At 32.8% G+C, this 25798-nt stretch overlaps 1 protein-coding gene across 2 annotated transcripts in view; it reads right to left on the bottom strand.

Annotated features, from left to right (window-relative positions):
* The window catches only part of KLHL1 (kelch like family member 1), a 360073-nt gene that overhangs the window by 72360 nt on the left and 261915 nt on the right, over positions 1 to 25798 (bottom strand). For both annotated transcript variants that reach the window (XM_045867545.1, XM_045867546.1), the window contains one exon: positions 16778 to 17002. In XM_045867545.1, the coding sequence (XP_045723501.1) occupies positions 16778 to 17002 (225 nt within the window). The remainder of the gene's footprint in view (positions 1 to 16777; positions 17003 to 25798) is intronic.

The raw sequence follows: 25798 nt of genomic DNA, 5'->3' as shown, positions 1-25798 counted from the left end.
AAGAAAAACATATAAAATTACATAATATATTGACTCTAGCAAAATATGGTCTTACAGTAGATGCTACTAACTCTGTTCTTTGAGGAGGGGTTTCCTGTGAGATGATGAAGCTGAAAATTTAGTGCGCCTCCCCAACCAGGGTACTTCTGGGGCCCTGGAAAGGGCCCTAACAATGTGTTCAGATGACAATTGCATTTCTCTTTCTTAAGGATAACGTGTTCAGATGAAAATTGCATTTCTCTTTCTTAAGGACAGTCGCATCATTAAGTCCCACCACAACTGGTTCTGTTCCAGGCTCATCATATTTATTGTATAAAATAAAATTGATATATTCTAGAAATAATAATATACAAATAATCAGAATGAGGTAGAAAATCTATGCAAAAAGCAAAGCAAAACAAAACACAAATGTGTGATGAATTCCAAACCACGTTTTGCCACTAATGAACCGTATGAACTTTAACAAGCTATCTAATCTTTCTGGTCCTCCATTTTTTTTCATTTGTAAAATTAAGGTTCTGGAGTAAACATCTTCTTACATCCTCTCTAAGTTTAAGTACCTATTAGTCCACATAATTCTTGGTTTCATTTGCTTTAACATCTCATTACCACCTGCACATTGATATGGAAACTATTAGGGCTGAAGGAATTTTTCTGTTAATCATAATTTTAACATGCATTTTACATTGGGCCTTAGAAGATTTGCATGGTCATTCAGGTTGAAAACATCATTGAAAAAAGTTAAAATGTAAACTAAAATTATCTCCCCAGATAAATCTACAAAAGCAAAAGCAAGCAATGATATTAGCATTCAAAACCAGAATAATAGGAACTGAAGTAGTGAGCTTACTGTAGTTGATGTAATATTTTTCCTTCTCCACTAACAGCTCTTTCTGTGGGATTCACCTGAGCAACTAGATTTTCCTCATGTTTTCTGAAAACTGAATCTTACTTGTTTTCTATTGAATATGGAAAGGATATCACATGAATGTATAACTTTATTTTTTGAAATTTGGGCTGAATTCAAAGATACAAGGTCAATTAGGGACAAGAATTTACCTCAAAATAAATATCTTGTTATTCAGTTTCAAATTTCAACTGAAATATCATAGAATGGGATTATAGAGGTCGTATTATATATTCTCCCATATCTCTTGTACTACAGATTAAACATGAAATAGGGCATTTGTTATATTTTAAAATGTATTAATATGATATTAAACATCATTGAAACTAATTTGTTTTCTAATAACCTTGCTATTTACTACCCAACTATTCTATGCTTTCTTTTCACTTCTGCCTTGTTACAAATTTCACCTTGTTGGAGCACCTGGCTGGCTCAGCTGGAAGTTCGTGCTACTCTTGATCTCAGGGTCATGAGTTCAAGCCCTATGTTGGGTGTACAGATTACTTAAATAAATAAATAAATAAATAAATAAATAAATAAATAAATAAATAAATAAATTTTAAAAAACCTTAGATTTTGCTTTGTTGACTGAAATATATTTTTCTTCTTCAATTTGCCTATTAATCCTTTATGGTTCAGTTTAGGCATCACCTCTCTTTAGATACCTTTCCTAATTATCCATTCTGACTTAACACAGTATATGATCATAGCACTCACTTACTGTACTTATAACACTTTATTTTAATTGTCTGTTAACTTTTCTGGTCCTCCTCCTCAGTTGTAAGATCTTTGAGTATAATATCTTATTCATCTTTTCATTCTAACATGAGTATTATAGTATAGAGGTATACTTTATTGCTAGTTGAAAGATGGAATGATTGAACCAATGATCATTCTTGCACAAACCTTCCTCAGATTTAATTAGACTAATTCTTCTAGCTTTATCTTTAATTTACCTCATCTTATTAAAAAATGAAGGTGATTCCTAAAATAGATTAAATAGAGATTGATATATTTGATTCAAACTACATACTAAAGAAGATAGCAAAATAAGCAAAGAAATATAAATAGAGCCAAATGTGAGATTGCTACAAAAACAGCATGCATATTTGTTACTCCTAGATGGCAAATTTAATTCTAGACTTTAGGGGCGCCTGGGTGGCTCAGTCGTTACGTGTCTGCCTTCAGCTCAGGTCATGGTCCCAGGGTCCTGGGATCGAGCCCCGCATCGGGCTCCCTGCTCCGCGGGAAACCTGCTTCTCCCTCTCCCCCTCCCCCTGCTTGTGTTCCCTCTCTCGCTGTGTCTCTCTGTCATATAAATAAATAAAATCTTTAAAAAAATAATAATTCTAGACTTTATAACATTTAACACACAAAGGAAAATCTAGTTAGTTACATCATTTATGATATTTTGGGGATAAAATCTGACCAGTTGCTCAGGAAGAGAAAATTAGTACTGCGACTCAGATCAAACAGTTAAATTTCTCAAGTTGTCTCATAAAGAGGAAACTTGGTATTCAGAATCAGATCTTAGTTTCCAGGGCCAGTGTTCTAGAAGATCTGTGGGCCTTTACCATTTTATCAAAGCACAGTATAGTAAAAAGAATTCTGCCTACTCAGTCCACAAATCCTTAACACCACTGCAGAATTCAGTGTTCTGTATTTTTTAGTAAAATACCACATCAGCTGGTAAAATATAATTCTTGACTAAGAGAAGTGATATCCACAAATCACAGAGGAATATGTTGAGGACCAGTGAAACATGTTGTCATACAAAATCTTACTTCTGGAAATGAGTAAGAGATAAGTAAAAGATTATTACACAACAAACAAGGCACAAATTCTCTGTGGCTGAATAAATAAATTTTATTTGTAACTACTCTATGTAACTAGTGTGTAAAATATTGAATGTAGATATTCCTTCATTCATCTCTTTTTTGCCCAGCACTAAAAAGTCTTTAATAAATATTTATTTGAACAAGAAATAAGTCAGTGGAAAGACACCAGGGAATATCTAACCTTAGAATTCAATAGGTATCAGGACCCAGAAGGCTAAATATATAATGAGGATTCTGCTGATACTTAAAATTTATAAATCAGTGTATAAAATAGCATTCTGCTGAGAAAGGTCTTTAGTTGCTGATGTTTCTTTTCCTTTTCCTTCTTGCCTTCCTTTTTTTTTTCTTCCTTTGTTGCTAGGATTACTAATGGTGTGTCTATGATATTTCTAAGAGGAACTGATAAAATTAGAGAAGTATAAAAGTTCTAAAATACTATTAGAAATTTTACACACATATGTCTGTATTGATATCATATCTGCATAAATAATAAGGTGACTTTATTATGATTTTCTGTTACTTAGTTAGTTTCAAATGTAAATGTCAAAGTTATCAGCTCCAAAAACTTGTTTTTATGTCCTATATCCTGTTCAGAAATTTCACTATTTTATCAATCTGACATTCATAAGTACTGAAAATTATGAGTCTGTATACACATTTGTTTATATGTGCTTGAGTATGCATACAAGATAATACCTTATCAAAAATTAAATATTTTGTTTGTAATCCCAACCATTATATATTTTATATATATATAAACCATTATATATTTTTTCACAATATCATTTTTTTATGTCTGGTGCATAAAACTGAATGGGCAGTTTTGAATTTTGTTTCCTTGTAAAAATTTGCAAAACTTTGAAGGGAGAATCATGTTAAAGAAACGTAGGCCCTCCGGTCTTGAGAGAAATGCTATTTTTTAAGTAAAAGAGACATGAAGAGGACAAACATATACTGGTATAATTTAAAAAACAAAGGTTTAGCTGAAGCAAGTATTCCTTTTAAGACAATGAAAACTGACAGCTTAAAATGACATTTTCTAGTCTAATAGGTTATATAACAAAAAAATGCAAAGGTTTTTTTATGCTCATATTTTCTTCAGTCCACTTATTACTAGTTGTTATAAGCATAGTTTCTAAAAGCCAATGAAAAAACTGATAATGAATGTCACTTTAGGTTCTCTTTCTTTATAAATACATTCAGGAATTTTATTAATTCAAATACTTAATATTGTTTTGAAAATATTCTTTAATATTTTCATTTTAACATCACATTTCCCCCATGCATTTTATGAAACGTGATTCGTTTTGTTCTCCAGGCTGAGTGTTTCTAGATGCAGATAAGCAGCTCCCTCCATCCTCCCACCTGACCTGGCCCTTAGTTCGGAGCAGAGCATCCTCAGATTGCTTTAATAACTTCCCTCCAGTCAAGGATAACAAGCCAGAAGTGGAAGCAGACTTCTTTATTATTATTATTATTATTATGTTATGTTAATCACCATACATTACATCATTAGTTTTTGATGTAGTGTTCCATGATTCATTGTTTGCGTATAACACCCAGTGCTCCATGCAGAACGTGGCCTCTTTAATACCCATCACCAGGCTAACCCATCCTCCCACCCTCTCCCCTCTAGAACCCTCAGTTTGTTTTTCAGAGTCCATCGTCTCTCATGGTTCGTCTCCCCCTCCAATTTCTCCCCGTTCATTCTTTTAAGCAACAAGAAGGGGGATGGGCGCCTGGGTGGCTCAGTTGGTTAAGCGACTGCCTTCAGCTCAGGTCATGATCCTGGAGTCCCGGGATTGAGTCCCACATCAGGCTCCCTGCTCGGCGGGGGGTCTGCTTCGTCTGACCCTCTTCCCTCTCGTGCTCTCTGTCTCTCATTCTCTCTCTCTCAAATAAATAAATAAAATCTTTAAAAAAAAAAAACAAAAACAAAACAAGAAGGAGGGCAATTCAGTGACACATTAGGATTGCCCAAATCTTGGCAGGTGGGAAACAGTACTGTGTTTTCTTTTGGCAAAGAGATCATCTCATGGCCTATTTCTTCCACGAGGCTGAAAATTCTTTGCACGCACAACCATTTATCCCCTCCCTTTCCTAACAGCAAAGGAGATCTTCAAATCCTAGCACTAGAACATTTGTTCTTCTTGAGACACTCCTTTTCCAATGTCAAGTCTGTGAGAATGGATCTGGAGGTTCACGCCCTTACTGAGATCAGCAGAACCAATAACGTTTGAAGATGCTTTTTTTTTTCCTCCCTTCATACCTGAGTGATAGTTTGACTTGACTTAAGTGAGTTGAAAAGCTTTGCCCTTCAGAGGTTTGAAGTATGCTTTCATTATTGTCTAGCATCTAAGATTGATACTGAAAAGCCTGAATCCAGTCTGATGATCCTTCCTTTGTAGTTGAATCTGGTATCTCACTGCTATTTAATTGCTGTTCATTCAGGGTTATTTTTGTTAGCTCAGGTTCACTTTTTCCCCCTTTGGCAGATATTATAATCATCTCTTTATTCTCGATATTCTGAAGTTTGATGCAGACAGACTGAACTTGCTCTTTCTCATTTTTCTAGTTGCTTTCCGGGCTACTCATTTTGCTTTCCATGTACTGTGATCAGAGAATCACTCACATGATTTCTTATTTTTCTCTCCCACTTTCTTGGTACTTTCTTAAAACTACCAGGGGTAGAATATTATACTCTCTTACTACTGATTTTTATCTTATCTATTTTCCCATAATCTTAATATATTTTCTCTCGTTGACTTTAAGAGATGACATCAACTTTAATTTTCTCTGTAAGTTTTATTTACACTTAATTTCAGCAAACATCTTACATTTAAAGAGACACTTCTTATATTTTCTTTTCTCTTTTTATAACTGTTTGTTTCAAGAGTTAATATCTTATGGTTTCTATTGGAGGATACCAAATGAATTTGTGTTCATGTTTTATGCTTTTTTTGGGGAAAAAAGAGAATGTTGCATGTACCCCTTTACCCCTCTCCTATTTCCAAAATAGCCTAGGAATCTTGATAGTGTGTACATCTTAAAAATGAGGTAATAAGTTCCTACACCTCCACATGCATACAAGAGTTTCCTGTTAGGAAGACTGGATGGCAAACCAACCTACAAAATGGATAATCCTGAAGTGCTAGAATACAAAGATTTTTTTTTTCTGATTTATTAGTTCTAAACTGTATCATTCCAATGCATAAAAATCACTGATATGAAAATAATAAACAATTGTACCAGTATTTTCTCTTTTTCCACTCTTAGCACAATTCAAAGGAATATAGGTGAATAGTGAAAAAGCACAGAATATATCCATGCATTATCATCTATCTATCTATCTATCTATCTATCTATCTATCTATCTATATCTATCTATCTATCAGCTATCTACTATCATCTATCTCCCCATCCATCTATCTGTCATCTATCCATCATCTATCATTTATCTACCTACATATCTACTTACCTGTTTGTATCTATATCTAAATCTATATCTATACATCTGTACTTCAAATCTAAAATATTTTGGATGAATCATTCCTTAAAATCATCCTACATGGATCTTCACAATTGATCAGTCATGTTAAACACTCAGAGACGGAATTCATATTTTTGTGTAGATATGGTGATAGGTGAATCTTAATTGATAAACTAAAGTGAAAATATAGTAAATAGAATATATTTACATATTTATTACTCATAAATAGAATATATGTATTACCATTTACTTACATTGGTAACATCATGTTGTATTAGAAAGAATATGATTTTGGAGTCAAACAAGTTTATTTTTTTTGTTTTTATTTTTTAAGATTTTATTTATTTATTTGACAGAGAGAGCTAAAGAGCACAAGCAGGGGGAGCAGCAGAGAGAGAGGAAGAAGCAGGCCCCCTTCCAAGCAGGGAGCCTGATGCGGGACTCGATCCCAGGACCCTGGGATCATGACCTGAGCCGAAGGCAGATGCTTAACGATCTGAGCCACCCAGGCGCCCGGAGTCAAACAAGCTTAGACTAAAATCACAAGTCTTTCTTGTAAGATAATGTGACATTAAGAAATAAACTGATTACTTTGTGCACAATTTTTTAATCTTTAAAATGTCAAAAAGAATCATGGTTGTGAGTATTTAATCAGTTAACAAATGAATAGTAGACATTGCCTTTTTCCCTTTATTACCCAACATCTGAAAGTCCCTTTTATTTTGTGAATATTCACACATGTAAATATTCATAGGAAGCAGGCCTTGTCTTCCACTATCCATGCCAACTAGTTGAGTTACTTCTTTTGCCTGATTCTGCAAAACTGAGCCCTGTACCTATAAACTAAGCTTCGCCAATAAGGTGCTCCTAACAAGAACTTTAAAACTAAAATGAACAAAGCAAAAAAGGAAAGTAAGACTTTTGTTTTGTTCTGGTTTTGCATTGGCAAAGGTTGCGGTAACTTCTAGTTTCATGGGTAATGTGACTCAGCTACTCACAGATCTAGAATAGATAGAAGCAGATGCCAGCTGGGGCATCCAGTGTCTTTCATGGAAACATCTTTATCGTCACCAGACTTTCACAAGGATGTAATTTTGGTCTTGGATTGATTAACAAGTTTCTCTTGGTTTTAGCCAGGTTCTAGATTTTACCTGAGCATGTGCACAGCCCTGAACATGCACTTGACCTTCAATTAGTTTTCTAAGATAAACATTATGTTTCAATAGACTCCTTATGCTAATTCATTTTTGTTTATTGTACCCATGTAAAAACAATTCCTACATAGTGACATCAGCAGGAATGGTAGACACCTTTGACTGGTCGCACCTTCACATATTTGTATTCCTAGCCCAGGCACCTTTATTCCCAGGTCTCTTTGTCTCAGGCCTTAGGAGAAGGTCTTCTTCGGGCACCTCTGCCAAAGTCTCCTTATGGAGGAGGAGGAGGAAAACTTGCCTTTGTTGGGGTTCAGTGTGCATGTTGGACATACTCCTTTAACACTTTAATAGGCAGTTTACAACTCTGTCTTGTTAGGAACTCAACTAAGCTGTGAGAAAAATTGCTGAGCGTAAGAGACCACCAGTAGGATAAGCTGAAAGATATGCACTCCTGGCACATCACAAATGGTCAAACACCAAAGACAGAATCTTGAAAATAGCAGAGTAGCAACTTATACAGGGGATTCTCATTAAGATTAACAAGACTATCCTCATCAGATACCAAGGAGACTAGAAGATAGTGGGATGGCATATTCAAAGTGCTAAAAGAAAAAGACAGTTAAGAATTTTATAGTCTTCAGAAATAAAGGAGAAATGATATCATAAATCCAGGTTAAAAAATAAACAAATTGAGGGAATTTGTTGCCAGCAGACCTGCCCTACAGGAAATACTAAAAGGAGTCCTTCGGGCCAAAATGTAGACATTTTTAGACAGTAACACAAATCCATATGAAGGAAGAAAGAGCACTAATAAGGTAAGTATTTTTAAAAAGCATAAATATATTTTTTGTTTACAACTTTATTTTCTCCTGTCTTATTTAAAAGACAACTACACAAAGCAATCATTTTAGAACTGTGTTGATGAATATATAATGTATAAACATGTAATTTGTATCACAATAATAATAAATATGTAGAAATTAAACACACTTCTAAATAATCAATGGGTCAAAGAAAATTTAAAAAATTAATAAGAATACTTTGAGAGGAATGAAAACAAAGAAGCAAAACACCAAAACTTATGGAGTGCACCTAAAGGATGGAAATGTATAGCTGTAAAAAATTAAGAAGGATCTCAAATCAGTAACTTACTTTCAACATTCAGAAATAAAAAAAGAAGAGCAAACCAAATGCAAACAGAAAGAAGGGAATATAAACAAAAAATAGAATGAAAACAAATAAAATAAAGAATAGTAGAACAATAAAGAAAACCACAAAAATTGCAGTTGGTTTTTTGAAAATATCAACACAAATGACAAATCTTTAAGTAGATTGAACAAGAGAAAAAGAGCCAAGTACCAAATTACTAAAATCAGAAATAAAATAGGGAACATTACTTCCTACCTTACAGAAACAAAATGGATTATAAGAGAATACTAGAAAGAATTGTATGTCAACAGTTTAGATAATGTAATGAGATGGAAAAATTCCTAGACTGACTCAAGAAGAACTAGAAAATCTGAACAGATCATTAAGAGTAAAGGGATTGATTAATAATTCAAAAACTTGGTTTTACTGATGAATTCTACTAAATGTTTAAAGAATTAACATTAATCATTCACAAACTATTCCACAAAATAAAAGATAAATGAACATTTACCAACTCATTTTATGAAGCTAGTATTTTTTTTATTTTTTATTTTTTTTTATTATGAAGCTAGTATTAGCTTGATACTCAAGCCAGACAAAGATATTACAAGAAAATTACAGACCAATACTCTTTATGAATATAGATGAAAAATACTATATAGACCATGACCAAGTGAGATTTTTGTGAAAAAAAAAAAAAAAACAAAAAAAACAAAACTGGATTAACATCTGAAAATCAATGTAATACACTGTACTATTAGAATAAAGGGGAAAAAATCACATGGTCATTCTAATAGATACAGGAAAAGCATTTGACAAAATCCATTATCTTTTATGATAAAATATTCAACCAACTAGGAATATAAGGGACTTTTCTTAACCTTATAAAGAGCATCCACACACATACAAATAATGGATAATATCATGTTTAATGGTGAATGACTGAGACCTTGTCCCCTCTTACTACTTCTTATCAGTATTGTGCTGGAGGTTCCATCTATGGGCCAATAGGCAAAAAAGAGAAAGACCATATGAATTTTAAAAAGTAAATAAAAACATTTCTCTTTGCAAATAACATGATTTTATACATATATATGTATATATATAATTACATGTATAATGCATATATACATATTATATATATTACATATATATATAATCTTAAGAAGTTCATAAGAATACTACTAGTCTAATAAAAATGTTCAGCAAGGTTTCAAGATACATATTCAATATGCAAATATAAATTGTTTGAATGAAATATTAGTAATGAAATATCTAAAAGTGAACATAGGAAAACAATTGCACTTATAATAACATCAAAAATAATAAACTATTTAGTAATAAATTTGGCAAAAGAAGTACAAGTAGACTTAAATAAACAGAATGATATCCAATGTCCATTGATTGGAAGACTTACTAGTGTTAAGGTGGCAATACTTACAAATTGATCTACAGATTTAATGCAATCAATATCTGAATCCCTTATCTGAGAAACTGATTCTAAAATTTATATGGAAATGCAAGAGAATCCAAATAGCCAAAAAAATCTTGAAAAAGAACAACAAAGTCAGAGGTCCACACTATCCACTTTCAAAATTTCAGTCACTAGAAAATGACAGCAATAAAGACAGTGTGGCACTGGCATAAGGACAGAAATAGAAATCAATGGAATAGATTTGAGATTCCATAAATAAACTGTCACATTTAAGGTCAATTGATTTTTGACAAGGGTACCAAGACAATTCAATGGGTCATATGGTAATTCTATTTTTAATTATTTGAGGAACCTCCATACTGTTTTCCAGAGTGGCTCTACCAGTTTACATTCCTACCAACAGTGCATGAGGGTTCCTTTTTCTCCACATCTTGGCCAACACCTGTTGTTTCTTGTGTGGTTGATTTTAGCCATTCTGACAGGTGCGAGGTGATATTTCATTGTGGTTTGATTTGCATTTCCCTGATGATGAGTGATATTGAGAATCTTTTTCTGTGTCTATTGACCCTCTGTATGTCTTCTTTGGAGAAATGTCTGTTCATGTCTTCTGCCCATTTTTTAATTAGATTTATTTTGGGTTTGGTGTTGAGTTGTATGAGTTCTTTATATATTTTGGGTATTAACCCCTTATTGGATATATCATTTACAAATATCTTCCTCCACTTAGTTGGTTGTCTTTTGGTTAGAGATGAAACAAATGAACAAGGAAAAAAAGAGACAAACAAAAAAACAGACTCTTATATATAGAGAACAAACTGGTTGTTGCCAGAGGGGAGATGGGTGAGGGGATGGGGGAAATAGATGAAGGGGATTAAGAGTATACTTATCATGATGAGCACCGAGCAATGTATAGAATTGTTGAATCACTATATTGTACACCTGAAACTAATATAACACTAAATGTTAATTTTACTTGATTTAAAAACATAAATAAGTATAAAATTAAATTTAAAAAAGACAATTCAATGGGAAAGAAAGTTTGTGTTTTATTTTGTTTTTAACAAATGGTGCTGGGACAACATGCAAAAGAATGAAGTTGAACTGCTTCTAGACATCATATACAAAAACTAAAAATGAATCATAGTCTTACCCTTAAGTACAAAAAATACAATACTTCTAAAAGAAAACATTAGCATTAATTTTCATGACCATAGATTAGACAGTATTTTCTTGGATATGTCACCAAAAACATTAGAACTAAAAGAAAAAATTAAGTTGGAATTCACCAAGTTAATTTTTGTGCTTCAAAGGACACTATTAAGGCAGTTAGAATAGAATGCATAGGGTGGGAGAAAATAACTGAAAATCCTATATCTGACAGAAGACATATTCAGAATAGATAAAGAATGATTAAACTCAACAATAAAAAAATAACCCAAACAAAAAATGGACAAAATACTTGAACAGAGATTTTGCCAAATAAATAAATGGCAATAAGCACATAAAGAGTTTCAAAATTATTCACTAGAGAAATGCATATAAAACCACAATGATATATCACTCCATATATGCTAGAATAATTACAATATAAAAGGAAAAGATAATAAGTGCTGGCAAAGATGTGGAGAAATTTGCACCTTCATACATTACTGAGGGGATAGAAAACGGTGCAACCATTCTGAAAACCAAATGGACGTTCCTCTAAAAGTAAAATATAGAGTTGCTATATGACTCAACAATTCCACTCCTGTATATAGACCTAAGAGAACTGAAAACATATAGTATAGAAAAAAATCCATACATGAATGTTCACAGCAGTTTTATTTTATGCATAGTAGTCGAAAAGTGGAAACAATCCAAATGTTCTTCTGTTTATGATGTATAAACATGATGTATGTAGCAAATTCTAACAATGGAATATTATTCAGCCATAAAAGGAATGAAGAACTGATACATGCTACAACAAGGATGAACCTTGAAACATTATGCAATCGATGTAAAAGAAGCCATAAACAAAAGGCCACAAATTGTATGATTCTGTTTATATGAAATGCCCAGAATAGGCAAATTCATAGAGACAGAAAGTAGATTAATTATTGGTAAAGGCTAGGAGGATGGGACAATGAAGAACAAGAGTTTCTTTTTACAATAATACAAATATTTTGGAATTGATAGGGGTGAGACTGCACAACTGTGAATATACTCAAAAGCACTCAATTCTGTACTTTGAAACTTAACTTTAGGGGCACCTGGGTGGCTCGGTCAGTTAAGAATCTGCCGTTGGCTCAGGTCATGATCCCAGGGGCCTGGGATCAAGCCCCACGTCTGGCTCCCTGCTCACAGGGGAGCCTGCTTCTCCCTCTGCCCCTCCCCTGCTCTTGCTCCCTCTTCCTCTCTCTCTCTCTCAAATAAATAAATAAAATCTTTAAGGAAAAATAAAATAAAACCTAACTTCATGGTATGTGAATTTTACCTCAACTGACAACTAAATAAAGTAAAAACAAAAACAACTAAAGCAACTCCTATCATATATTTAATATACAATATGGTGCCTAGCATATAGAAAATCCATAATAAACCATAGCTCTTACTCTTTATCAATTTCTCCTAAAAAGACATAATTGTAAACACTGTATTGCAGTAATGTCTTATTCGGTTTTATATAATATGAAATGTGGTGGGAAAAAAGCGTGATATCTAGAATTATGTGCTTCAAAGACATAAATGTCAAAATAAAGACTCTTAGCATATTGAGAGAACCGTGGTCTTAATTAGTTTAATTCTCTAGGCAGATGCATTGCTCCCTTGACATCCAGACTTAATATGCATATAATTTTTTCTATGCTATTTTATTCAGCAGAAGGAGCTTATTTCATTTATTGATAGCTATGAAACATTTTTGGTCATATCATCTTTAGCAACCAAAAAACTCATGTGACTTTCTCAAAAAATAATGCAAGTTTTTGTTTTTCCTATACAAATCAAGGGAGGAAAAAAGCTATATAGGTCAAAAATGTCTTGAATTTTTATTTTACACATTTTTAAAAATTTTACTCTAGCCTGTAACTTCTAGTCACTTGAAAGTATAATATGGGATTACATAGTCAAATTTGTAATTTCACTGTGTACCACAGAATAGGTACTGATAACTATATAGCAAATAAAATGGGAAATTCTAATTTCTAAACAAATAAAAAACTAGCAAAGAAGGCTGTTGATTTACACTCAGACCCATTCCTTGGGATTGCATGAAAGTGAGAGTCATGGTGTGTTTTTGAAAAACAGACATCGGGACTGTAAAAAATAATTAGAGAAACAGAAGTCAGTTGTGACTTACTAGTGAGACAAAAGTTCATGGCACTACCCTGGGGGAATATCCTGGAGGAAAATTTGATCTGTGCTCTTTTGATGTGGCCAATGAAGAGCTACTGCATCTTATACACTGTTTGGCAGTGAAAGAGCAACACCCATGAAGAGCTTGCTGTAATTGGCTGGATGATGTCAGGATGTCCTGAGAGCCCAGCTTAGAGGAGGAACTGTTAACAGCACTTGCTGGTTCAGAATTTTCTCTTCCTATCCAAGCTCCCAATCCTATATTTAGGACATCATAGATGAAGGAAGCCTCAAGCACATTTGTGTGCAAATGAAAGTAATAGATGTGTCCCATGATGTTTTGTGTTAGGAACAACAGCAGATAGGTTGAGCAGTCAGCTTGCAGAGTCAGGGCTCTATACCCTGGCATAATTTCCCCACCCATTCCTGAATGTTTTGGGAAGATACAGAGAATGGCATATGCCTTAACTTCCATTCAATTACCCAAAGTATCTGATATATACATATGACTTGAAAATTTCAGTTGAAAAATAGATTTAAAAATTACATATTTCAGTGATTACAACTACTGTTAAATAGAATTAGAAGATAAGGAGAAAGAAAAGGAGGAAGAAAAAAAATAGATATGAGGAAGAAGAAGAGGAAAAAAAGGAAGTGGGGAAACAGAAGGAGTAGAAAAAGGACGACTAACAGGAGAAAGAGAAGTGTAAGAGGAGAGAGAGCTGAGAGAAGGAAGATGCTCACATATAAATAAAAAAGAATTAATTAAAGAGGCAGATAGGAATTTGAAATAGGCATAATAAATAGCCTCACAGAGATAAGAAAGGATATTAATACATGGAGAAGAAAGCAATTATAGTGAATTACCAAACAGGAATAATAGTATGTAAAAAACAAAATTAATTAAGATCAAGACATCAATACAATGGAGAAATACCACAGTGCACACAGATTAAGAACAATTTGTAGCACTAAGTAGTATAATTAGCTATCAGGAAGGGATAAAGGGAAACATATAAAATTAAACTTGGAAGATATGATGGATTAAATAAGAAATATCCACATCAGTATAATGGTAGTCCTTGGAAGAAAGAAGGTAAATCAAAGATTGATGTGTAATATTGAAGGAACAAGAATCTTACGCCAAAGAGATTTATTGCAGTTGAGTATGACACAGAATGATGAACTTCCTGAGATTCAACTGATGATAAGGAATGTGATTGATCGTAAAGGAAACACTCAGCTTCCTCAGAGAACACACATGTGTCTTGTGATGCTATCAATCTGGCTTCAGCTGATTGGACTTTGGATTGGCATCCAAGTTGAAGGTAGTTTTCTGTGTACTGGGCATTGCTAGCAATCTATGAAGCACATTGAGATGAGAATTGTGTCCAGACATGATGCCTCTCTACTAACTCAACAAGATCAGATCTTGAGCTGTATTGTAGTAGAGAATTTTAAAAAAACTGACAGGAAGCAATAATCACATGGAAGTAAAACAGGGAGGAAACCAGTGGCATGAGATATGGAGGAGAGGTGATCCACTTGAAGACAGAAGTGAAGCAGAACAAAAAACACAAAGCAAGAGAGGCCGAGACATGAAAATACTGACTACTCTTACTTTTGGGTCACTAAAACTTGTGAGAAATGCTGTACTACATGTCAGATATCTGTGATACTTATTAGCTCATATAATTCACTATGCAGCCTTACTTCCACATGGACCTTTACAATAAACTCTTTAGCAAATATGAAAAACTATAAAACAATATCCAAGGTTACCATTTTGCCCAATCTTGATCCTGAAAAGACCAAAACCTGTGTGATAGTATTTCGAGGCAAACCATCACCTTGTACACTTGAAATTAACATCATGTAAAATGTATTCTTGGTGAAATATTTTGAAGTATGTTTTCTTGGCATGCAAATAACCTACATAATTGAACTTCAGCATACCTTGATAGAAAAGAATTGAATTGTCTAAAACAAAAATGGAGAAGACATTAAATTCCAAAAATTCTAATCCAGAGTGCTTATTCTCTGTATTTCACTCCAACAGAAATAGGAAATTTGATAGCTAGATAATAAAAACAACACATACAGCTTTCACATGGATATAAAAGCAAAAATCCTCCAATATATTTGAAAAAAAATCATATAAGAAATATTTTATACTCATAAATATTAGCTGGGAAGAATCATATGCTGTTCATGTTTTCCATATCATAATTGAGTTCCATGTGATTTAAATAAATTATATGGTTTTAATTTAGAGCACAGAATTTTAGAACTTGAAAAGGTCTCACACACTTATTACTATTCTTTAATTTAATAATGACTCATGTGAAGAAAGGGGAGGTAAACCAGAAGATAAGAAAGGTAAGTTGCTTTAGTTCAGAGCTATTTTACTTATTTTTTTAATTTTTTTTTTTAGATTGATGGTAGAGTAGACAAGAATGGGATATGCAGTGCTGAAGACCTCAAAACACTAATATGTGTTTTTTTAAATGATCTATAATTTTGCTTGCCTATGAATGTCTATATCAGTGGATTTGCAATTAAACCCTGATACCTTTCTAATGTGTATATTCTAAATATGAAAGACAGTTGACTACCTGACATATTTCAGGTCTTCAAAAAAAGTAATTTGTGCTTCCCTTTGTAATCCCCAAGATACAAAATACAAATTCAGAAACTGTTAGCCATTATTACATTCCTCTTTTTCAAATATTTGTATAGAACTTTACAATTTACACAGTGATTTCATATTCATTGCATCATTAGATTTTTATCTACTTAATAACTTTGAACTGGTGGCAAATCAAGAAACTGAGGGCTCATAGTTTAAGTGCTGACCTCAAATCGTGTCAATATGGTAGCTTCAAGACTCACACCCAGATCTTCTGAATCCCAGTATCTTTCTCCCCATCTCCAGGTTACTCCATAGTAGAAATCACTTGAATCCTATATTATTGACCCCTGGTGCCAAATAAGATGTTACTCTTTCTCTAAATCTTCCCCCATAAAGTTTTCAAGATGGGATTACTTACATGCAAAAGAATGGTTAGGCTTGTCTATCCAGCAATGTGGAAGTGAGTCACCTCAATTTTAAATTTTTCTCAATGCACATTAACCATTTCTTCCTCTGGGCTGCATTACTCTGGCCTTTCTGTGATAGTTCTACTTTTTTTTTTTTATATTGAACTTTACATAGTGTATGAATGTCAGATTGTGAAAACTTTAGGATAGCTTGAGGCTTACTTATTTTGGTATCTTTAACATCTTTCTCAACAGTTTAATGCACATTGATCAACCCAGGAAAATGTCAAGAACTTAAAAATGCTCCAAATAAGCCTGTAATTTACCTAAAGTTAATGATAATTGATGACAGTAATACTATATTTTAACATACATTTTCACTATCATTAAATGTTCTAAAAATAGTATCAGTAAAGTAAGAGATCTTACCTAGACCATGTCTATGTGTTGACATTGGCGGTAAAACAGTCCAAGTCTTGGTTTTGGGATTGTAACATTCAACAGTGTTCAATGTCTTTAAGCCATCTCGACCTCCAATTACAAAGAGTTTGTCATCAATAACAGCCACACCAAACTGCAATCTCCTGCCGTTCATCATCCCTGCCTGGATCCACAAATTTGTTCTGAGGTCATATTTCTCTATGGTTGTAGCTCCTGATAAAACATAAAATCAAATAGTCACCATTTACTACTAATCCAACATACAACCTGCCCAAATGTACAAATGTACAAATTAAGATGTGAAAACACTCTTGTCACATTTATTTTTCTTAAAGAAAATGTGGCAGAAAACCAAAGGGAGTAGTAATTTAACTACATTATTTTATCTTTTTGGCAGACACTAATGATCAAAATAGATACACATCTACAGCTTGTTTGAATTACATAATGGTCTTATGCTAAACTATTGATTCAATGAAATCATTGTTGGTCATATCACAGTTCTGTCCGTAGATTTTACAACTTCTTTCTATCACTGTTTGCCATAAAAAAAAATAATAATAATCCTAGTATAATTTCTATATAATTCCTGTATAATTTCTGAAAATGAAGATAAAAGAATTTAATAAATTCTTTACCATGTTTCTTTTAAAATTTTCTTTATGCCTTAAGATAACAAAACATTTTATTTTACTTTAATTTATTTTTAAAGATTTTATTTATTTGAGAGACAGAGTATGCACAAGCAGGGGAGGGGCAAGAAGCAGACTCCCTACTGAGCAGGGAAACCCAATGTGTGGCTCGATCCCAGGACCCTGAGATCATGACCTGAGCCAATCCCAGGACCCCGAGATCATGAGCTGAGCCGAACGCTTAACTGACAGTTATCCAGGCGGCCCAAAATAACAAAACAATTTAAAAGTCAATTTGAAGTTATGTAAATAAATGTCATCTATGCTTTTTTAAACCTTTTTTTTGCATCTGGAGAATAGCTTAATAGAATTTAGAGACATAAAATGATTTTCTATCCTTTATCAATCATGTTATAATCTCTAAATAAAATAGTTTATCTTTCATAAAAGCTTTTTATACATAAATTTGAGAAATGCAATAAATCTGATAGCAATATAGAAATTGAAAGAAGAAATAAGTTAAATTGCTGATTAGATATATTTTCATAGATTCATTTATACATTTCAATTAAAAATGTCTGCCTTGAACAAGTTCACAAATGTTTATATGACAAGATATAGCTTATAAACACTAATCTTGCTTTTCAGTGTTTGATCTTAATGTTCAGACTCACATTGACCAATGTTTTATCTTCAATGATTAGATATCCCTAAAAAGGGAGTCAACATTCTTGTGTACTTTCACTTACTCACTAAAGATGTATTTTACTTGTAACATAATAAAAGTTTGCAAACTAGAGAAAGCATTCATCAGGGGAACTCATTTACTATTTAGAAAGTAACCAGCACTGAACTAAACAAATATGAATAACTTGGTAGGAGAAGTTTTGCTAATTGAAGTAAAAATAATACAATGATGCTCCATTTTTATTCAAAGGTAGCAAAGAATAATATAGATACTAGGTTAGATGCATTAAATCTTTTTTATGTTATTGAAAATACAAGCTAATTTCCATATAACTAAATATGAAGTATTATAAAATTATTATTATTATTGGAATAAAAATAAATTGTAATGTTCATAAAAGTTATTTATATTATTTAGTAACATAAGAAAAATTATTTAAACAAATGTGCTTATTTTATGCTTAAGTATATTTACTATATTTTATATTTAATGTTTTATTGAATGATGAACAAGTCAAAATTCCAAGGTGAACTAATTTGTCCAATAATTTCAAGGTCATCTGAATTCTCAAAGCTTGATAACATTGGGATTTCATGAATACCTAATTAAAAATCATGTTATATGGAAGTACCTCTCCCTTATGACTAGTCCTTGACAAATGATAGTAGAAGAAATAGTGTAACTTAATCCTAACGAACCCAATTCCATGAGACCCATATTTTACAGGTATATGTAGACAAGGAAGTATGTGTACAACTGTACTTTTCATAATGTCCCAAACCTTGGTCAAAATCTTTGCAAAGAATTTGAGGTCCAGTCATCCTTCTAAAGGAAATAGTTGGAAATGTGTGAAATTAATGGCTTCTAAGCAACCAAAAGTGTTGTTATTCAAAGGGGAAAGTGAATATTTGATCTGAGTTTCAAAGTCTTATCCAAACAAGCTAGATATAACTTAAATCCCAACATATGGCAGGATATTTTACTTTTATAGTGTTTTCCCTCTGAGTCTTCAAAGGTAACCTACTCATTTTATCCTAAAGTTGTTACATCAGAAATGGAGTACATCCTTGTCTTCATTTTTTCAAATTTGACTGTTTTAATTTCCTATGGTTGCTATGAAAAATTATCTCAAACTTAGTAACTTAAAAAAATACACATTTATTATCTTACAGCTCTGGAGGTCAGAAGTTCAGAATAGGTATTCCTGTGCTAAAACCAAGGTGTTGACAGGGACTTTAGGGAAGAAGTGAATTTCTTGCCTTTACCATTTTCCACAGGTCATCCATATGCCTTATGACCTTTTCTTCCATCTTCAAAGCCAGCAACATTGCATCTCTACATTGATTCTTATGATTACATTGGGCTCACCCATATATAATCTGAGTGAATGTAGAATATTCCTATTTAATGTAGAATAGTCAGCTTAAAGTCAGCTAATTAGTGGCCTTAATTCCCTTCACAACCTTAACACACACCCTCACACACACGCACACACACACACACACATAGTTAGCTATATGAGCTAGTATGTTCATAGATTCTGGGGATTAGAATGTAGACAAGGTCTATTTTCACTCCACTGTTTAACTTTGCATAGTTATAGAAAGTTTAGTAATACAAAACAAAGAAAGATTTCTTGATTTGTAAAGCTTACTTATAGTCAATCTAATTGGTTATTTTCTTAGCATGCAATGTGAATGTTTTATCTCATTTTTAATGATCACAAAGCTAATAACATGCTTCCTCTTTTTCTAAAGAAAGCTATTAATAATAATGTTCTTTAAGAAATTTTCTTGGGGCGCCTGGGTGGTGCAGTCAGTGAAGCATCTGACTCTTGGTTTCAGCTCAGGTCATGATCTCGGGGTCGTGAGATGGAGTCCCACATGGGGCTCTGCACTCAGCGTGGAGTATGCTTAGGACTCTCCCTCTCCTTTTGCTTCTCCCCCCTCCCCAGTAAATAAACAAATCTTTAAAAAAAAAGAAAGAAAGAAAGCAAATTTCTCACCAATATACTTCATTAGCTATCTGTATAAACTTCTCTATTCTTACTATTTTTTATAATTTATCAATTTGTTTATGAATACTGTTCGTTTTCTTTGCTTATTAGAGTATATATATTCCCTTAGTGGTTGCCTGAGTCAAAGGAAGAACAAAGCCATCTTCTCTGAAAAATGTTACCCTAGGTTTCTCCTTACAGTAAAAACAATATTTGTCGTTACATAAATTAAAAACAGAATATGAGTAAGAGTGGACTCTTGTGATAAGTCATAAGTTTGAGAGAGATTAAAAATAAAAATTTATTTTAGGATATAGTTACTTTGGATTTATTCTGTTCATGAAACTATCACTAGTTATCTCAGCTGCCTGCATGACTTTAAAATGGGTGACTGCAGACACAATAGAGTCCTGACAACTTTGATAAACTGGACAGCATCCACTCTGAGATTCCAAACCATAAATCTAAGCAACCAACTTAAAATAATGTTTAGGTCCATTAAAACAGGTATAATGAGCACATCTGGCTATGGAGGTCTATTAGGACTGGTTAGATCCCTATTGCTTTGTGTTTTAAACTCTAGACTACTATGTTAAAGCATTTTGAAGGATGCATTATCTCTTGTAGGGAATTTTGCTATTCTGTGAGCTATAACTTTGTACAGTAACAATATTATTTTATAAAATGTGTAGTATAACTCAATAGAATCTAAAGCAATTTGTGAAATTTCCTAACTAAATGGAGTTATGTGATTCAAAGATAAATCTCATTCTTGGCATATAGAATAATGTGAAATAAAATCATAGACTATGTACTAGGTAAGGACAAGGTGCCTGGCATTTAAGATAATATAAAGTTTTGATGTTGCTTTATTTGAAACAACTCCTGAAATATCATTTTCTGTAAAAAGTAGTCAAAACATCAAGGGAAATCATGACATATATATTATTCAGGATTACTTAACATATTATCATGTTTTATTGAAATATGGTTGTTAAATAAATATTGAGTAAAGGGCTTGGAGTAGACTTAAAAATAAGATATTAATATTAATAGATAATATTTAGTGAGTACTTCCTGTGCTGTAAGAGATTTACATGTATTAGTACAGTTAATTTTTATTAAAAACTGATGACCTAGGTATTATTATGCCAAGTTTATTGAAAAGAAGATGAACCCACAAAAGCTTTAGTAACTTGCTCAGTGTCTCTGAGATAATAAGTAGTGGATCCACAATATTAACCTGGCTCTAGAACCCACTCTGATAAACACATCTCTTTAGCACCTTATCCTGGTTATAGAACAAGTTCACTCCACTTAATACATGGGGTAGGCAGCGTTTCCTAAATGCCCCTTCCTGAGATTTAATGACCTATTTCTCAGAACCTGTGAATGTGATAAGAAATCACTCCATTGGATTGTTATGCTGTCTGTCACAGTTCACCTTAATATAGGAAGATAACCTGATCACAGGAACCCCTGAAAATGGAGAGATTTCTCTGGCTAGTTGCAGAAGGGGAAGTCAGAGAGATTTGAAGCATGAGCAGACTCGACCTGCTGGTTTGAAGACGGAAGGGGCCACATGAGAAGGAATACAGGTGGCCTCTAGGAGCCGAGAGTGTTCCTCACCTGACAGCCAACAAGGAAGCAGGCAGTCCCTTGGTTCTACCACAGGGAACAGATTCTGTCAGCAGTCTGAATGAGCTTGGAAGATGGCCTCCAGCTCTGGATGAGTGCACAATCTAGCCAACACTTTGATTTCACCCTTTTGAGGTCTTGAGCAGAGAATCTAGGCATGCCACCTTGACTTCTGACCTACAGAACTATGAGCTAAGAGATGACAGTTGTTTTAAACCACTGTTTGTGGGGCACCTGGGTGGCTCAGTCGTTAAGCATCTGCCTTCGGCTCAGGTCATGATCTCAGGGTCCTGGGATGGAGCCCTGCATCGGGCTCCCTGCTCGGCAGGAGGCCTGCTTCTCCCTCTCCACTCCCCCTGCTTGTGTTCCCTCTCTCGCTGTATCTCTCTCTGTCAAATAAATAAAAATCTTAAAAACAAATAAAATAAAAAAATAAATAAACCACTGTTTATGGTAATTTGTCACCTCAGCAATAAAGTATAATTTGTTTTAATTTGCATTTTATCAAGTATTTGTTTTCCAAGTTGAATAAACATAACATTGTATTAGATACAATGCAAATACAAAATTATTTTCCTTACGACAAAACAAACAGCAGGCTCCTGTCTGAAAATATCAAACTGAGAAAAAGTGCTCAAGAGATTATCTGGGTCTCCTTAGAGTTGTTCATTATACAGCCATATGTGACTAAATTGGGAACAACAGGAATTAATATTTGTACATTCCACTTTGGAATGACTAAGAGCAGGACTTATTCCAATATCTATAATTCAAATATCTTGAACATAGCACAGAATAAAATGATAATAGTTTTCTGAATGGACAAAATAATGTCACAAAAAAGCTCCTAGAAAGAAGATAAAGCTCCTTTATTCAACTCAACAGAAAGGCCCTCAGGTCTTCTCACAAAACCTTTGTACTACAATTTTAATGCCATATTAGTAAGCTCAGTTACCTGACTCTCAAGACTTTTTACAAACCAGCAAATGAGAGTGATCTGGAGCAACTGAAAGCAGCAATAGCTGCTAGGGAGGGAGTAACTAGGATAAAAATATGTTGTTTTAATTGAAATAGAATACTCATTCACAGCTATTAAACAAAAAACACATTTTACAAAGCCTAAAGACTTTGGTACCAACACTGATGGTGATCTTGATGCCATCAAATCATCAAGAAAAAGTTAAATTATTTTAGATGCATTCTCTTTAAGGAAGCAGTAAATATGGAGAAGCATATTAGAAAAATTTAAAAGCAAAGTTTTTTTAAGGATACTTCAAATGCAAGACTTCAAGCTTTAAAGAAAATAGCATTATAAAGAATGGCATTTCTTGAATTTTTTATGGAATAAGCTTTTCATTGACTTTCATATGTCTAGATACTTACGAAAAATATAGCTTTGGGATAACATTCTTACACATATAAAAGATATCACTGCAGGGAAAATATTTTTCAAAGATAAACAAGTCATTCCTTTTTAGGTAATTTGTTACGTTTTATAAGGATGGCACTGTAAACATTTCATAATCATCATAATAATTTCATATTATTTTGTTAGGATAATAGACTGATACACAGCTATGTATAGAGATATAAATGTAAATATATCATTAAGCTTAATGCTGGGTTTTGAGGTAGATATATAAATTTCAAAAATCTAGCACTATATTTAATTTAAACTAATTTCACTCAATTCAGGAATGCCAAAGGATACCATCTTCTTTACTCATAGCCAAAGGAAATAAAAGTATGGAACATAATTTTAATTCTTTGTATTTTATGTAATAATCCACCTTAATAACTAATAATTATTACCATTAAAATCTTAGCAAAAAATTAAAGATTCCTAGAAGTTGGCAAATCAGATAAGCAAAATGCAAAAATCAGTGTAATTTCTTTAGAGAAAATTAAATTCACCTAGATTGTGTAAAGAACCTATTTAAACTAGCACCACTAAAAGTGAGTTATCTAAAAATCAGAAAGATAGGTGCCAGTTCTAGGTAAAGAAAAAAATTAAAACTTTATTGAAAGATGTCAATTTGAATGAATGGAAAGAATCATACTAATTTAAACAAGATGACTTGTTTGCAGAAATGTGAATTATTATCTTGTATAATCACAATTAATATATTTGTACAAGGTATTTATGAAATTTTGCTTATATTACTCTGTAAATTCAAATGTAAATATTAAGAATACATATTTTGAAGACTTTATTTATGCATGAGAGAGAGAGAGGGAGAGAGGGAGGTAGTGGGAGAAGCAGGTTGCCCGCAGACCAGGGAGCCCCTTTGTGGAACATAAGGAATAGCATGGAAGACATTAGGAGAAGGAAGGGAAAAATGAAGGGTGGGAAATCAGAGGGGGAGATGAACCATGAGAGACTATAAACTCTGAGAAACACACTGAGGGTTCTAGAGGGGAGGGGGCTGGGGGGATGGGTTAGCCCAGTGATGGGTATTAAGGAGGGCACGTATTGCATGGACCCTGGGTGTTATACGAAAACAATGAATCATGGAACACTACATCAAAAACTAATAATGTACTGTATGGGGACTAACATAACATAATAAAATTAAATTAAATTAAAAAAAAGAGACAGGGAGATTTTAAGTAAATTGTCTTGGGTTACACTTTACTAAAACCTTAAATGTCCCAGAAGATTAAAAAGCAGGGGATGAGCACTGGGTGTTATACGCAACTAATGAATCATTGAACACTACATCAGAAACTAATAATGTACTACTATACCCTGGCTAATTGAACATAATAATAAAAAAAATTAAAACAGAAACAAATGATTTATTTTTACTTCTAGGTGGACTTAAGATCAAAGGTCCATGAGGTAAAACCCTAAGACCCAGAAGTTAAAAAGTAAATATTAATACATATATGATTACCAATCATCTAAATATAAAATATAGTTACATCAAAAACGCACAAAAAAGAAATTAAAAAAAGACTGAGAACATTAACAACAAAAACTTTTTTATAAATCTAGCAAAGGGTAAATTTCCTTGATAAATAAAAAGGCTTTAGAGATCAAGAAGTACATTAGAAACATTAAAATAGTAATACAATAATAATATTAGCAGGTGATTAATAGGAAAGTGATATGAGTAATATGTAAATGTCAGGAAATTTACTTAAATTTTCTAATAAATAACCTTATTAGATTTATAGCAGATTTAGAAAATGAATAATTTTGGGTTGACATCAAAACCAGTGGGTTGATAATAAATTGATGCAACTTTTGGGGAGATGGGTAGAGTGTATGAGTGTGTGTGTGGATATGTGTGTGTGTACAGTAAAATATACAGTAAATTTAGGAAATGGGGGTGGATTTTTTATTTGTAACTTCCTATTTTAAATATTTTATCATAAATATGTCTTAGTTCTATAATTGAAATACTGATTTCTTTTTAAAAGCAGCTTTTGGTGTTGCTAACGATGACGTAGGAAAGAGACTTAAAAAGGTAATCCAAAGTTGTAGTTATTATTTCTATCACTATTACTTAGCTATCGTTTTTACAGCACAGAGCTCATATACTAAAATAACTTCATAGCAAAAGAACATATATATTAAAGCATTATTGCATGCATAGTTTTTTAATTTTCTTAATAAATACTCATTAAACATAAACTCATGTACTTAACATTTTCAAATTGAATATTTATTTTCACAACTAACATTTGCCAAAATGAACCAAATCTTTGCTATTTAGATTGTTTTTAAAATGTCCTATGTCATAATACTTTCCATATAATACCTATTAGAATTTTTCTAACCTTTGTTGAAAATGTGGGTACCAGTGAATGAAAGGACACATAAATATCATGACAATTGGATTGTAGTTCTATTACCTACTATATAACAAAAATACCAGTCATTGAAGTGCCTGTTCCTAAGTATAGTAAAAGAACATGAGGTCTTATTGATCTCCACCTAAACTATGTACTCTTGGGAAATAAATTTTTGCCTTTTTCTTTATGGAGTACCCACTTTACAAAGATGTATTAATTGAAGGCTCTCTGTGGTCTCCTGATATTTGCTCATT

Source organism: Mirounga angustirostris, unplaced genomic scaffold, assembly GCF_029215605.1.
Source record: "Mirounga angustirostris isolate CCGP_5_RB_7025 unplaced genomic scaffold, mMirAng1.0.hap1 SCAF_3, whole genome shotgun sequence".
In the NCBI taxonomy this organism is placed as follows: Eukaryota; Metazoa; Chordata; class Mammalia; order Carnivora; family Phocidae; genus Mirounga; species Mirounga angustirostris.
The sequence above is the reverse complement of the archived record's forward strand: the minus strand, read 5'-3'. Positions and strand labels throughout refer to the sequence as shown.